This window comes from Pinus tabuliformis, chromosome 2_2 (assembly GCF_031772625.1).
Source record: "Pinus tabuliformis cultivar Carrire ecotype Pingquan chromosome 2_2, CPIR1, whole genome shotgun sequence".
Lineage (NCBI taxonomy): Eukaryota > Viridiplantae > Streptophyta > Pinopsida > Pinales > Pinaceae > Pinus > Pinus tabuliformis.
Window position 1 is genome coordinate 377,423,705 of NC_142300.1, and position 16,022 is coordinate 377,439,726.

At 37.9% G+C, this 16,022-nt stretch overlaps 2 protein-coding genes across 2 annotated transcripts; both read right to left on the reverse strand.

The window, feature by feature from the left end:
* Nucleotides 1-6,195: 6,195 nt before the first annotated feature.
* LOC149192815 (uncharacterized) lies at nucleotides 6,196-6,729 on the reverse strand. The gene has a single exon (XM_089407124.1). It carries the CDS (start codon nucleotides 6,727-6,729, stop codon nucleotides 6,196-6,198), a length of 534 nt encoding a protein of 177 aa, XP_089263250.1.
* Nucleotides 6,730-6,867: 138 nt separating this feature from the next.
* On the reverse strand, nucleotides 6,868-7,323 carry LOC149192816 (uncharacterized). The gene has a single exon (XM_089407125.1). It carries the CDS (start codon nucleotides 7,321-7,323, stop codon nucleotides 6,868-6,870), a length of 456 nt encoding a protein of 151 aa, XP_089263251.1.
* Nucleotides 7,324-16,022: the final 8,699 nt, after the last annotated feature.

Sequence of the window (16,022 nt, forward strand, 5' to 3'; positions counted from 1 at the left end):
TAAAACAAGTAAATAGACCCACAATATACATGGGTATCCAGGAAATGGCAAGGCTATGTCAATCAAGGAAATCCTCCATGCTAGTGATAGGTCATGACCAAAAATCCACATGAATATGCCATGCATACCAAAACTAGTGAGGAAAAAAAACATGCAACTCGGTACCTACAAGAAAATCCCATTGTAGTTGTTCATCCCAATGTGATCTTGAGATTTCATGCTCTTCCTTTGCCTTCTTGATCCAAAATCAAAGTATGCCACACCCTCCAAGAGTGCTCCAAGAAAACTCTAAGTCTCTAAGAGTATGAGAGAGAGAGAGAATAATGATAGAGTTCCAAAAATGAACTGACCAATATTACACTGACAAAGCCTACACATTGAACCTCAAAAGCCTTTTTATTAACAAGGCCTCTATTTTCTTCAATTTCTATCATTTTCCTTCAATTTTCTCCTCACATGAAACCTATGACCTTTCACCTTCCTTTTCTCCTAATTTCCATTATTTTCATAAATAGAATTCAAATAAATTCCTCATTCCTTCCCAAAGCCTTTTCCATTGCCTTTTACAATATCCTTAGCCATAATAAACCAAATGAACAACCACAAGGAATTTTTTCCCACCATTCATCTTGGAATATGTGTCCCATCACCGTGGCCTTATATATTTTAACATGGATTTTTAACTAGGGTTGTTACAAATATCATAAACAAGGAAGACTAACAGTGGTAACATGTAAGAATAAAGTTAAACATAGACATAAAACCAATGGTGTTTCTTGCAAGAATATATTTAGACAACACAAACTCCATAAATTAGAACAAGTCTATGAGTACAACCCTTATGGGGCCATTACAACTTCAAGTAAGAGACTTTCAGGAAAGGCAGGCCACCCTATGAGGTATGTTGTGCCAAAAACTAAGAAAAAGAGACAACAAGGTCAAAACCAACTATGTAGCTCTTTTCGCAACAATTTCATTTTATGCATACCCAAAACTTTAGCAACAACGATAAAGGGGAACAAAGAGTGTAATGCAAGAAATTCGTGACCAAAGTTCCTTTAAATTACTCCTATTATCGTTATTATCGATCTCTTGAGGGCCAAACCACAAATAAGAACTGAAAAATAAAAATGTAGATAGCAACAAATAACATAAATTTCACATTACAAAATCCTACACATTTCAAGAAATGTAAATAGGAAAAGAAAAGAAGAAAATAATAAGAAATAAGCTTACATATCAACCTATTCACACTGTAACCAGGACTATCTTAATATCATGGTAGAATCATAAGGCTATCGAATTGTATCCTAACCCTATCCACTGCACAATGGGATCATATAAGGACCCAACAATACATAAATTCCACAAGTGCCAAATAAATTTAGGAAGTTGGTAAACCGGACATGTCTTTCATTACCCAAAGAGAAATGATTAATAAATTTACGAGTCTGAAGAACAAGGTGTTAGGGTGTAAACCCTCTCCCAGACATTACAATTACATGTTGCAAATGTATGACAGACGTATGATAACCACACTAACCAGTGATATTTGAAAACAAAAGTTACATACAAAAATGGAAAACAGAAGCAGTATACAATTTAGTAGGGTCCATCCTCTCATAATTGTTCTGTGGGTCACTAAATACTAGGAAACATTCATAAGCAGATCTATGTAATGGCTTACCTCTCTTCCTTGACCTTTCACTTCGCACCATCATACTCCCACCTCCAAGTGATAAAACATCCTTCCTAAACCCTATCAAGGAGAAATTAGTAACCTGAATAGAAGGGACAAGATTTAAAGACTCAAATGACAGAAAACAAAAGCATAAATGATAGCAATACCAATAATATCGTTGGAACCCTTCGAATTTCTACATAGTGTCAGTGATTACTATCAAAATGAGGATAAACTTTGTGTAAGGAAGAAAAGAACATGGGTAATCTCTACGTCAACACTCAAAGTTTCGAAATGTAGAAAGCTTGGATAGGAAAATACTACAAAAAAAGTTAATTGATAAAAGGAAAAGCACACACAACTGAAGTGGGTAGTAATCAAGACAATTATGTAATCAGGACAATGTACCCCATGGTGATCTTTGGATCTTGAGCCAAGCGTTGACATAAATATATAATACCACAGTCGTATTAATACACATTATACTTTGATAAATACGTAGTGGACCTTAATAATAATGTATTGGGGAATAAGAGCTTAGTGAAAGAGGGAAAATATTCCAGGGCCACCAACATAGGCATAATAATAAACTCTCACCTCCAACCTAGCCCAATGAGTGACTAAGTGACTTGTCAGAAAATGTGGATTGGAAAATTTAATAGGGTAGCATGAACTAATATATAGAGAACAATTAAATTAAGGTAAGGTGCTCTTGGTTAGACAACTCACAACTAAGTTCATACATTTTATAAAAATAAAATACAAAAATTGATGGTTGTTACATTCAATACTAACCCATGACTGCTATTTACCCAACCTATCAACTGGGCACTTAGCTAACAGGAAGTGACCAGTTATTTTAAAATCCATTTTTCTCCTCATATCCCATTCCCCCATGTAAAGGCCAAGGGAGAGGAGCAAACATCAATTAGGTTTGAGTGTTATATTAGCTAAGAGAAGAAAAGTGTTTGAGGGGTCATTTCAAGAATTAACCCCCCATATTTCACTTGCATAGATAGTGAAGTTCAAGTCCCCAGCTAAAATGAAAGAGTGATCTTGTAACAAACAACTATATTATAGTTGTTTCCAAAAATTTTCTCTATCCACATACAATCCATAAAAAAATATTAGCTTGATAGGCTATCTAGATCTCTTAGAGTACCTTCCAAAATAATACCAAACTTTGATAGAAAGGGTTCAATTACAACATCCCTTGGATCCCGCATAACCGAAAGAACCCATAAATGCCCTGAGGCATCCAAAAAACAAACATTCTAGCCAAGGAAGGTCTTGAGAAACTCCTCAAAATATTTCTTCCATAACACCATGGTTTCCTGTATCAAAGTTATTGATGGTCTATGAAGCTCCACTAGTCTCCTAAGTGTGTGTTTTTCGTGAGTTCCCCCTACTCCCTTTATATTTAGGGACATTGTAATCATGAAGAACCCTATCAAAAGGGCTTCTCCACTCTAAGTGCCCTTTGATTACCAAAAATACTTGTGAACTCCTTGAATATCCCTCCTTGGATAGCATGTTCATGAGCCAACTTTTTATTGTTTTATTTTTTTCTTTCTAATAGTTACATTATTAAAAGAGGGCTTCAATTTTGAGGTCTATGGCCCCTTTGAATCCAAGGTGGGGTAAACAGATATAAGGGTAATTTTTAGTATATTTTTATAAGAAGGATCTTGAGGATAAACCCATGTTATATAGAGTCCACCAACTTTAGACCAGTTAGTGGCTATGAATTGGAGAATAGGAAACCATATATGGGCAAGAAGTCGTATAAAATGACCTTCCTCAGTATCCAAAGGCAACTGCACCATCATTAAGACCAAAGGTAAACAAAGTAATCTAGGGGTACTAGATGTTCTTAATACCATATTATCACATTTCTCCAAACCCTTAGGATGACTAAGCTCATTATAAATTTTAGTGTTTCCATTTAGTTGGGGGAAGTCTTAATTGTACGTACATTTTAGACCCAAATTTATGAAAGATGTATTTTTTAAAACATGATGAACAAACTAATTTGTAACAATAGAAAGAGCAGAATTCCATTTAATTTGGTCAGGTAAAATAATCTCTTTTGGAGTAATAGGTTGTATTAACCTACCTAATAATGCATCCAAGAGGGCATATTCTTTCATAGGAATACCAAGAGCATGTTCAACCTTCACGTCCGGCCTAGAATGTTTCGTATTTTGAACCCCTAGTAGTTGCTCCTTTGTGTTCAATTAAAAAAAAAAGGTGTCTTTGAAGTTTCATGCCCAGAGTGAATAGGAATTCGAATTGCAGTGAAACCCTTGGGAGGAGTAGTCACATCCCCACACATAGAGTGAGGAATCCTCTTATGGTTTTCATCCTCGACCATTGCTGAGACTATAGTGAGGTATCCCACCTCATTGGCAGAGTGAGGAGTCATGGCAACCGAGCACTTGGTCCTCATATCTAAAGGAGGATTTGAGGTTTCCTCTTAAGTCTCCAAATCAACTGTGAAACTAAAATCATGGATTTCACTAGAACTACGTCTACTGGGGTCTTCTATCTCTTTCATATGAACCACCTCATAAACCCTACTAGGATTTTTTATTCTAAGTAAACAACAACATCCACTTCAAGCGATAAGATTGGAATGAGAATTTATAGATAATTAGTTACTACTATTACATTAGGTACAACTATTTCATGAATGCCACAAATGGGTAAGTTACAACATATTTATGTGAACTTGAATCCACACAGCTAACGAAACGGATTTTTCACTAAACCACTCAAACTAAAATCCTTTGAGACCTTTACTAATAATATTAAATGTAATATTTACAATTGATAGAATAATGTAAAAAATAAAAATAAAAATACTATCCACATCCAAGAGATCAAAGAATTCCTTTTTCCTCCGAGTTGCTTTTTCTTTATGCCCAGACTTGCATAAAATCTTGGTAGGTGGAAAAGGTCATAAGTTTCTTCCACGAGTCAATTCTTCACTTTATGAGATGGAACACATTTCTTTATTAAATTTTAATATATATATATATATAATTTGTTTTAGTTATATATATATATATATAAATTAAAAATATTTTAAATCATGAAATTAATGATAATCAATTTTTAATTTTTAAATATGAATGAATGTAATGTAATCATAGAAAGGCATCCTCCTTTGAGAAAACACATCCTCCTCTCATAAACTGGGGCATTTGTCTTTCTCGAAACATGGTGATGTTTAAGTACAAGGCATCATCCCCTAACAAAGTGGTTGACCAAGTTTTGTCAATTATGTCTCTTCTTAGATGATGTCTGTACACAATCCGCAAAATATTATTCTTGAAAAGATTAACTCATCGATCCCTTAGCCATACTTTGATGTGGCCTCTTTACAAGGGGGAAAATGTGGGGGGGGCGGTGTGGTTCATTACTGCAACATTCAGAGTGGATTTGGCAGAAGATCAAATAATTATGCTGAAATTCTTAGCCTTAAGCTACTACTATTTTGTTCTAATGAGAAAAATTCCTAACATAATCAGATCTTTAGTGGCTCTATGATTATCATAAACTGGTTCAATAATGTAGATAGATTTCACGTGCATAGATTTTCTCCTATTTTAGAAGAAAGTTTTCAAGTTAAACATGTTTTTGGCACAATTTCATGTCATCACATCTACAGGTAAAGAAACTAAGTGACCGACACCCTTTCTAAAGAAAATATTTAACAGAGACCGAGTACTTAGAAAATTACCGAAAATATAAGGGAAAATCTTCAAATTACCACCAGAAGCCCTTCATAGAGGGTATGCACTTGGAACATCCTCTAAATTGAATCTCGTGCTTTATTTATCTTTTCTTATGTTTATATATAAATCTTCTTATAGAGAATGTATAAAGTTATATTTATATAAATTTTTCGAAGAGCTTAACATCAAACTTAGTTTGGTTTTGGGTTTCTAATATCACGAGAGGACCTTAATTGAACAAATATAAATGCATATATGATGCTTAAATATTGATTTTTTTTTTTGGAAAAAGACTTATGTTGTTTTTAAACGCACAAAAGTGCATCTACAAAATGCAATTTCCATTTCAAGTAATGAAAATTATGATTTATTCTTCGTAAAAAAAATTAATGTAATTATAAACAAATAAATCACAAAATTTATAAAATACATATAATATAATATAGCTTAGTGACTTTGTGGTCTTATATGGAGCTCATAAAATTGGGCAAGCAACTTTTCCTTATAGTATACTCTTTCACCTATCCTCACAACCTTTTTAACAATATCCTATTCTAAAATATTGATCGAGGAACTATTACCTGACTTGTTTCGTTTTTTTTTTGTAAGGTTAAGCGAGACTTTATATTAATAGAATACAGTAAGATACAAAATGCAGAGTGGGAGTCGAGGGGACCTCCCTGTGTTTGCCTTCACAAAACCGCCTGGCCTGGTCGATATAGATGCATACATAGAAGAAACATGGAAAAGCAGTGACTGTCATGCTCTGCATGTTTACATAGCCTGAAGGTCTGAGTTGTTAATGGTATTGCACGTAGCTTTTATTTCCCCATCCTCCAAATCTTGCCAAAGGATGTGATAGTCTTCAAGATTGGACTGAACGCCAGCATTGGCCAACTTGTTGGCTGTTCTTCGAACCATTTGAAAGGTGACACCTTGAATATTGCTGAGGTGGCCTTGTAGGTCCCTCAGGATTGCCGAGAGCCTCCAGCTTGGGGTTATCTTGTCCACCTGGGTGCCAGTCTGGAGTTTTCGCAACAACCTGATGACAATCTCCGAATCTCCTTCCACCACCAGAGGTAGAAGTCTGTAGCGATCAGCCAGGGTGATGCCTCGGATGAGAGCGATTAGCTCTGTAGCATTATTGGTGTTCACGCCAAGATTTCCATGATAGATGAGATGGATGGTACCAGCGTGATCCCTCACTGCTCCACCGTAACCAGCATTTCTCGAGTTTTTCTTTGACGCCTCATCGAAATTCAGCTTGAATGTTTGAAATGGAGGTAGACACCACTTATCCTGCGACATTGCCACTGAAGCCTGGTTCCTTCCAGTAGGAATGGTCGTGGCCTTGAGATTTAGGATCTGGATTATTCTTTGGTCACTCAGATATGTGCTTCCCTATGGCTACAATATACCCATGACATTGATTGACTCTGTGATGAGCTATCGCGTCTTTCCTTTTAACATGTCCACTACCATCGCCGAATTCTTGAAGATTCTTGCATTTCGCTCTTTCCAAAGGATCCATGCTATGGCTCCCGGAATGAGATTCCAAGCTCTATTGACCAGAGGGTTGGAGGATATGGAGGATCTCCAGTTGCTTAGTGAATGACAGATAGAGTTCTTGCTTCTATCGGATTGTCTGAAGACGATGGCCATGTCATCCCAAAGAGAGCAGGCAGTGAGGCAAGTGTTGAGAATATGATTGAGAGTTTCCTGATCATTCTCACAGAGGACACAGCGGGAAGGCCCTATGAAACCCCGTTTCTGAAGATTGTCCCATGTGAGTGCTCTGTTATGCAAGACCAGCCAGGAGAAAAGGGTGATTTTGGGCCAGGTTCCTCTGTTCCAAAGAGCGTGCCATTTGGGGTCCGGTTGCGAGTCAGGAGAGGTAGCCATGATCTTGTAGGCTTCTTTGAGGTTGAAGGTTCCTTTAGGATTACTTCCCCACCAAAGGATATCCTCTTTATTTGATGTGAGGATTCTCCACTAATCTAGGTCTTGTAAAAGAGGGTCTATATTCACATGGCGGTCTTGGGTGAGCCATTGCTCTTTTGATAGCCATTTTTTCCATGTAGTAGCCGCGTTCATAGGTTGCTAGTAGTCTGCTACAGTTACCAACCCTGCTTCTTGCATGGCCCTTTTAAGAGTAGTCCAATCTGGGTGGTCCAGGGGGGGCAGTTGCTGCTAGGAATCCTCCCAAAAGAGGGCGGTGTTGCCCTGGTGCACTTCCCAAAAGTTGTGCCTCTGAACAATATGTCGATTTTCTCATGCTTTGTTCTAGAGGGGGGATCCTTGAGTGTTACCAGTGAGCCTGATGAGTTCTTTGTCCCTGACTTGATTCGTGTACTTCGCTTTCCACAAGGTGCCCCAGAGGGAATTAGGATTTTCCACCCATCTCCACCAGATTTTTGCGGTTACAACCTTGCTTAGGATTTCAGGATCTCTTAGGCCCAATCCTCCTGCCAATTTCGGTTTACAAATGTTTGTCCACTTGAGGAGAGCCCACTTTGATTTCTTAGAAGCTCCATTCCAGAGGAAGGACCGCTGGATGTTTCGAATGGATTTATAAATAGCTTTAGGAGCTGCTAGGGCCGAGAACAGATAGGCTGGCATAGTTTGAAGAACTGATTTGACGAAAACTAGTCTGCTAGCCATGTTTAGGACTTTATGAGTCCAACTACTTAACCTGGCCTTCATTTTGTTAAGGAGGGCTTCGAAGTTTGCAGATTTGGAGGCATATTCCGAGAGTGGAATGCCCAGGTATTTTGTTGGAAGGGAGTTCTTCTGAATATTAAGAATTTTGCTAAGATTTCTCTGCACAGGAACAGAAGTATTGAAGGAAAACAGTTTCGATTTTGTGAGATTGATTTCCATACCTGAGGCCTCCAAGAAGGTCATTAGCACCTTGCTGATGGTTCGAGCTTCCTGCACTGTGGGGGAGCCCATGAGGGTTGTATCATCTACAAATTACTGATGCATTACTGTGGGGCCGTGAGGTGCAGGTTTGATGCCTTTGAGCTGATTCTTCTGGTTTGCTTTGGATAGAGATCTTCCCAAACCCTCTGCCATAATAACAAAGAGAAAAGGAGACAGGGGATCTCCTTGTCTTATACCTCTGGACGAAAGGAAGGGTTGTAGGGGCCCTCCATTCAACATGATTGAAAAGAATGCTCCTGAGACCAATTCCATTATCCAATTTATCCAAATCTGACTGAAGTCGAAAGCCTGGAGGATTGCTCTTATGTAGATCCAACTGATTTTATCAAAGGCCTTTGAAAGGTCAAGCTGGATGAGCATACCTGGAATCCTCTGTGTTTTGATAGAATGCAGAACCTCCTGAGTGAGGATTATGTTGTCGGTGATCTGCCTGCCTTCAACATATCCTGATTGCTCTGGAGATATGATTGAGGGGAGGATGGGTTTAAGTCTGTTAGCCATCAGTTTGGATAGGATTTTATATATGACATTGCAAAGGGCTATGGGCTGGAACTTGTCGGGTGAGTCAACTTGATCAGATTTTGGAATTAGGGTGAGGAAGGTGGCATTGATTGCAGGCAACACTCTCTTGGTTCTGTGAAAGTTCTTTATAAGGTTGAAAAGGTCGGCCTTGATAATGGGCCAGCAAGCTTTAAAGAATTCAATTGTAAAGCCGTCTGGTCCGGGAGCTTTGTCAGTAGCCATGGTGAAGACGACTGCTTCAATCTCCTGCTCAATGAACTCTCTTAAAAGAAGGGAGTTTTGCTCCTCTGTAACTAAGGGGGGGATAGCACCGATGACTTCACTGATGGCTTGGGTTCTATCATGAATGGGATCTTTGAGAAGTGAATTGAAGTATGAGTTAAGTTTAGTTCCTATTTGCTCCCTGGTATAAACTTTAGCGCCATCAGCTTTTTTGAGGGATAGAATATGATTGTTGGCTCTGTGCTGAATGGTTGACTTATGAAAGAAACTTGTGTTGCATTCTCCATGTTTTAACCATTGCACCCTCGATTTTTGTTTCCAAAGCAACTCTTCTTGTCTTAGCCTTTCTTCCCATTGCCTTTGTAGGTTTGATTCCTGAGCCAACCTTTCATCAGTGGGCCCTTCCTTGATCATTGTTTGCTGGAGGCTCGCCATTTTTTCCTCAAGCTCTCTTTTGGCTTGAAAAACGTTGCCAAAGGTGTTCTTGTTCCAGCGTTTGAGATTGGCTTTGATGATCTTGAGCTTTTGCTGGAAAATGTACATGATATTATCACCCTCTATGGTGGTTTGATTCCACCAGCTCTGTATATTTTGCATGAATGTTGGGTGATCTATCTAAAAAGCCTTGAATCTAAAAGGTCTATTATGAGGCCTGTTCACATTGGTGAAGTGAATTCGCACTGGCCAGTGATCAGATCCCCCAATAGGCAGAATGTTGGCCTCCATATCAAGATTTTGGAGAATGATGGATTCCGAGATAAGGAACCTGTCGAGCCTCGATGCAATTTGCTTATTTCCCCCTTGCTTATTGTTCAAAGTGTGCAGACCATTGACTGTGGAGACATCAATGAGTTTAGATGCAACTATGAAGGTGTTGAATTTTTCCGTGTCTTTATCTTGTCTTCTTAAGCCTCCCTTATTTTCCTCTAGGGTGGTGATCATGTTGAAGTCACCACCTAAGATCCAGTGATTTTCCCCATGGTGTTGTCGGACCTCGTCTAGGTCTTCCAGCATCTTGAACTTTTCCTAGATCTGCTGAGGTCTGTACACATTGGTGATGCATATCATATGCCTTGATTATGGCATGTTGAAGATGACTGATAACGAATGCTTAGTGGACAGAGAATTCTACATAATAAACTTGCTTTTATTCCAAAACATGAGTAGCCCTCCTGCTTGCCCAATGGCTTCTGTGCTTATGCAATGATAGCATTTTGAAAAGAGTTTTTTAAGCATCTCTATGCTGTTGGATGAGCATTTGGATTCTTGAAGAAGAATAATGTCTAGGGATTGCGAGAAAATATGGTTTTTTAGGATTCATCTTTTGGAGGTACCGTTTAGCCCCCTGATGTTCTAGGTTGTGATCTTCATTGAGTAACCTTTGGAGTGGATAGGACCAAGGCCCTAATTTTTCCTTCATTGATTAGGCACCTGCCGAGTTCTTGTATTTGCTGTTTTGTGGATTTTCGCCCCCTCTTTCTTCCCAAACCTTTTGGCCTGTATTGGTCCAGATCCAGGTTGGGTTGAATGCCCAATTGGCTATTGTTTCCCCATTGCTTTTTGGCTACATTCTTGTTGAGATATTCCAACTGCAAGTATGTCATTTCTATTTTCTCCAAATGCTCCTGGGGAATGGCATCCACTCCCAGTTTGGACCATTGCTCATTGACCTTTTGTAGATCTAGGTTGCCTATGATCTCCTCCAGAGGATTAGTGTGAGTGGTTGAGGATGGCTGGTCTGAATGGGTTCCTGTGCAGGGAGGGGGCTGCAATAAGGCAGGGCTTGTATTGTTCTAGATAGGAAGGGGTTGTGGGTTTTGTTGTTGTGGCTTGGTTTGGTGTTAGTCAGGGTTCGGGATGGAAGTGTTTGATGGGTTTGATAACTGAACAATCATGGATAGATCTTGAACAATGGGGACGGGGAATCCAGAGGGTTTTGATTTGGATCAAGGTTTCCAAGTTCTTCAAAGCTATTTTGCTAGATGGGGGTCAGGTTAGTGGAGGGTTTCAGAGGATTTTTTCCCTTCTGCCATTTGTTCTTCCTTGATACTGGGATGAATCCTGGGGGTGGATTATCCACCTTTTCCACTTGGGGTTGTGGTGGGGGTTGATTAAGGGGGCAACCATGACTAAGATGTCCATGCTGTCGGCATGTCCGGCATCTGAATGGGATGTTTTCATAGTCAATGGATTGCTTCCAATGAACTCCCCTATGGACCAGATCAATATGGCCTGGGAGGGGTCCTGATACATCCATGTAAACACAGATTCTAGCGTAGGCAGTGTACTTACCTTGAGATGTGAGATCTGAGGTTTTGACGAAGACTCCCAGCTGATTCCCGATGGCTTCCAGGATGCGCTTATTCCAGTAGTCAACAGGCAGAGAGTAGAGTCTGATCCATACTGGAACTTTTTTGAAATCTTCCTGTTCTGGAGCAAAGTTGGGTCTCTAGTACATCATGTAGAGTCCTACAGAGTTGTAAAAGTATGGGCCTCCTTCGAAAATGTGATCTCTGTCATCCCTGTGAGCAAAGATGACAGTGAAAAAGCTCCTTGACCCCAGCTGAAGTTCATAGTCCCCTTTAGGCTTCCACTTCTGGTTTATCCACCAGCAGAGAGCCTTTTCATTGAGTCGAACTCCCATGAATCAGCATATTAGGGCATGTTTACTCATGTGATCTCTGTATTCGTCGATCCAAGGATCTTCGATGATCAATGTGGGTGTTTTCTCTGAGAGGGGTTTGCAAGGGGATGGGCCTGTCACACTATTCTGACTGGGAATGTTCCCCGTGGACGCAGAGCCATTGGCTCTAGGGTTGTGGTTTGCAGCTGAGGCTTTGCTATTGACCCTAGATCGGAAGCTTAATGGGGTGTTGGAGGGATTAGAAGGAAGACTGCCAAAGACAAAAGGGCCGAAGGTTGGGGGGGACGAACCCCCCTGAGATGGTCATAGAGTGATACAGATGGGGTTTGCTCAAGGTTTGGGAGTGCTTCGTGCGCTCAGTCCAAAGAAGATGAGTAGTTTGCTCGGAGGATCACAAGAAGAAAAGGTTTTTGACTTGTTTCGTTGCAAGGATATGCCAACAACAATTTCTAAAAAACTTAATATACTTTTAACATATTCATTTAATATATTAAAAAAAGTGTAAATATTTTTAATCTTATTTAAAAATTTAATTCAACTTATTTATTTAATATACAAAACAGTGTAAATATTTTTAATCTCATTTGAGAATTTAATTCAAATTAAAAATGGTTATTGATAAGTTCTAATTCAACATGATTATTGGTAAGTGGTAGCAATGTGAAGAAGAAATATTCAAAGATATTAATATCTTTGAAATATCGAGAAAAACTTGGACATATTTCATATTAATATCCTTGAAAGATTGGAAAAAAATGGGGGATATTTCCTCCCCATCATAGATTGTTTTTTTCTTTTTCGACATATTTCTTATTAATATCCTTGAAAGATTGGAAAAAAACTGGGGGTATTTCCCCCCATCATAAGTTGTTTTTTCCTTTTCTAATTTCTAAATTTACGAAAAGTGTTTTAGTTTTCATTCCTTCAATCAAACCATAAAGGAATTTTGATATCATTATTGAAATAAATTGAAATATATTGTTATTGTTTTTAATTGAAATATATTATTATTTAAATATAGGGAGTTTACGGAGTGCATTATATTAGATATCATTTTTGGGATTCAACTGCGATAAGTAAGTCATTCATGTATGACCATTTCCATGACTAATTTCTCATGATTTGAATAGTTCACTTAGCACTCATTGCATCGGGTGATGTTCACAAGGATCTCTACTTGAATGGTTCATGAGTCACAATACTTGCTAAGGTTTTGCAAATGGGGTAGCAAGCTATGTGGGCTTGATTGTGGGGAAAACTCCATAGTTAAGCGTGCTTGAGCCAAAGGCGATCTGGGATGGGTGACCTCCCAGGAAGTCCTGATTACCAGGTGCAAGCCCCGAAAGTGATGATTGACGCTATGTGATTTATTTCACCAGTTTCAATCCCACTTCCTCACTCCTATGAGCATCACCCGATGCAATGAGTGCTAAGTAAACTATTCAAATCATGAGAAATTATTCACTTACTGGGATGGGTAGTAAGTGATGGGTGACCTCCTGCGAAGTCCTGGTTACCAGGTAGGAGCCCCGGGGTTACCGTGTACAAGCCTCGAAAGTGATGATTAATGCTATGTGATACTTCTTCACCCCTGTGAGCATCACCCGATGCAATGAGTGCTAAGTGAACTATTCAAATCATGAGAAGTCACTTACTGGGATGGGTGACCTCCTGAGAAGTCCCGGTTACTGTGTACAAGCCCCGGAAGTGATGATTGATGCTATGTGATACTTCTTCACCCCTATGAGCATCACCCGATGCAATGAGTGCTAAGTGAACTATTCAAATCATGAGAAATTAGTCACTTACTGGGATGGGTGACCTCCCGGGAAGTCCTGGTTACCGGGTACAAGCCCCAAGGTTACCATGTACAAGCCCCGGAAGTGATGATTGATGCTATGTGATACTTCTTCACCCTTGTGAGCATCACCCGATGCAATGAGTGCTAAGTGAACTATTCAAATCATGAGAAATTAGTCACTTACTGGGATGGGTGACCTCCCGGGAAGTCCTGGTTATCGGGTACAAGCCCCATAAGTGATGATTGACACTATGTGATTTATTTCACCAGTTTCAATCCCACTTCTTCACCCCTATGAGCATCACTCGATGCAACAAGTGCTAAGTGAACTATTCAAATCATGAGAAATTAGTCACTTACGACTACCTCTCATGGAAATGGTCATCACCCGATGCAATGAGTGCTAAGTGAACTATTCAAATCATGAGAAATTAGTCACTTACAACTAACTCTCATAGAAATGGTCATACGTGAATGACTTACCTAATGCAGTTAAATACCAAAAATGATATCTTATACCTAATGCAGTTAAATACCAAAAATGATATCTTATACCTAATGCAGTTAAATACCAAAAATGATATCTTATATTATTATTGTTCACAGAATTGAAATAGTTGAAAATTTTAATAATACATTATGCAAAAATAGTTATCATGGAGTTGAACTAGGATTTGAACTGGAGTGGAAGATATTTTCCACTAATTGGAATGTCATTTCACACTGCATTAGGTTAATTGAAAAGGCAAAAATGGCTAGACTCTTCTCTTGAAAATCGCATACTTAGGTTTTTGCTCAAAGACTTACCTTTATTCAACGAAGGTTAAAGAAATATCCCTTCGTGAAGGTATTTTTCCAATTTTCAATTCCTCAAAATTAACTTTTGTTATGCACTGGGAGAGGTTGCAACATTGCCATCAATTCCAATATCTTTGGAGTTGTACAATTATTCCCCGTCCCAGGAACCTTTGACTGCTAGACATTAGCCCGTGAAACAAAATAGAAGTGTTGTAGTATTGAGAAGTTAGGATCCTTGGAAGAGTTAAAGTAACAATTGGTTGTAAAAAGTGCAGTAAAAGAGTAAAAACGTTGACCCATATAACCATTGATACTAATAAAAACAAAAAAAAATATCTTAAAACTTATTATAATTAAAGATTTTTCTTTTCTAATTTAAAAGTGGATGAATGTGAAAAAACATATAAATATTTTCAATTTCAGCATGTTATAATTTTAATCCGTTTCATTTAACATTGTATTTATAAACTATTATATTTATTTATTTATTTCAGCGTATTATATATTTAAATTCGCTTCCATTCCTATTGTATTTATAAAATAATCCGTTTTTTAAAAGAGTAATATATTTTTGTGGTTTCAAAAACCATTCAACAATTAACTTAATTGTACAGGTTCATTATGACGAAGATATACGGTTTATGATAAATATATTTAATAAAAATAAGAAATAAATAAAATTTAGTTAAAATAATTATTAATATAAAATTATGATGATGATGATGGTGGTTAACGTCTATTGAGGCCAAACTTTGGTCTATCGGACCTAAAAAAACAAATTATTTAGTTTGATTTAAGATTTTATTCTTATGCTCAAAAAGCTTGGAGAGAAACCTCAGTAGCTCATTATAATTTCGACATCGTAAAAGGCTAGGAAGGTCAGTATTGCAACAAAGATTATGAAACTGAGATCTAATGTGGTTGTACGCGGGGCATTCTAAGAAGAAGTGATTTTCATCCTCGATGTTCATATTCTCACAGAGATGGCAAGTCCTTTCCATCCATGGTGTTTTAAGAACTGCCCAACGACCCGTTTCACTATGGAGCTCATGAGAGTTCATTCTAATCTTGGCCATATTAATTTTCTTCTTTGACCTAGTTAAAATACAGAGATACTTTTTTTCTTCTAGGGTGGGGTTGATGACATCCTTATAATATCTTAATTTTCTTTTAGCTGTTAAATCTTTCTCACACCACATTTTTTCTTTGAACTTAGAAGTAACAATATTTTTAATGTTATTAATGTTTTGCGATGCAACATTCTCGTTGATCTCCCAATGGTTTAACTAGGTCCTGGTGTCTTTATACCAACCTCATTTGAGTCTTAGGTGGTTTTGGCTGGAATTTAAAGCTAGCTTAGGAAGTCTATAGTCTCCTATGTTATTGAGTTTGTGCTTGTACAACAGAAGCCTAGTCATAGCTAGGCTCTCGATAGGGGAAAGACCCACTTCTATAAAGAGTACAAGATAGGGTGTATTGCTTTTAATTTTCCACTTCTATAAAGAGAATAAGATAGAGTGTATTGCTTTTAATTTTGAGGTTATACATTATAAAACACTTCTGGATTTGCTCAAACTGTGAAATATAAAATTTAAATTTCTACAAATATTTATCACCAAAAATATTTTTATAATAATATATTTCTATTATAATAATTAATATTTCAAATAT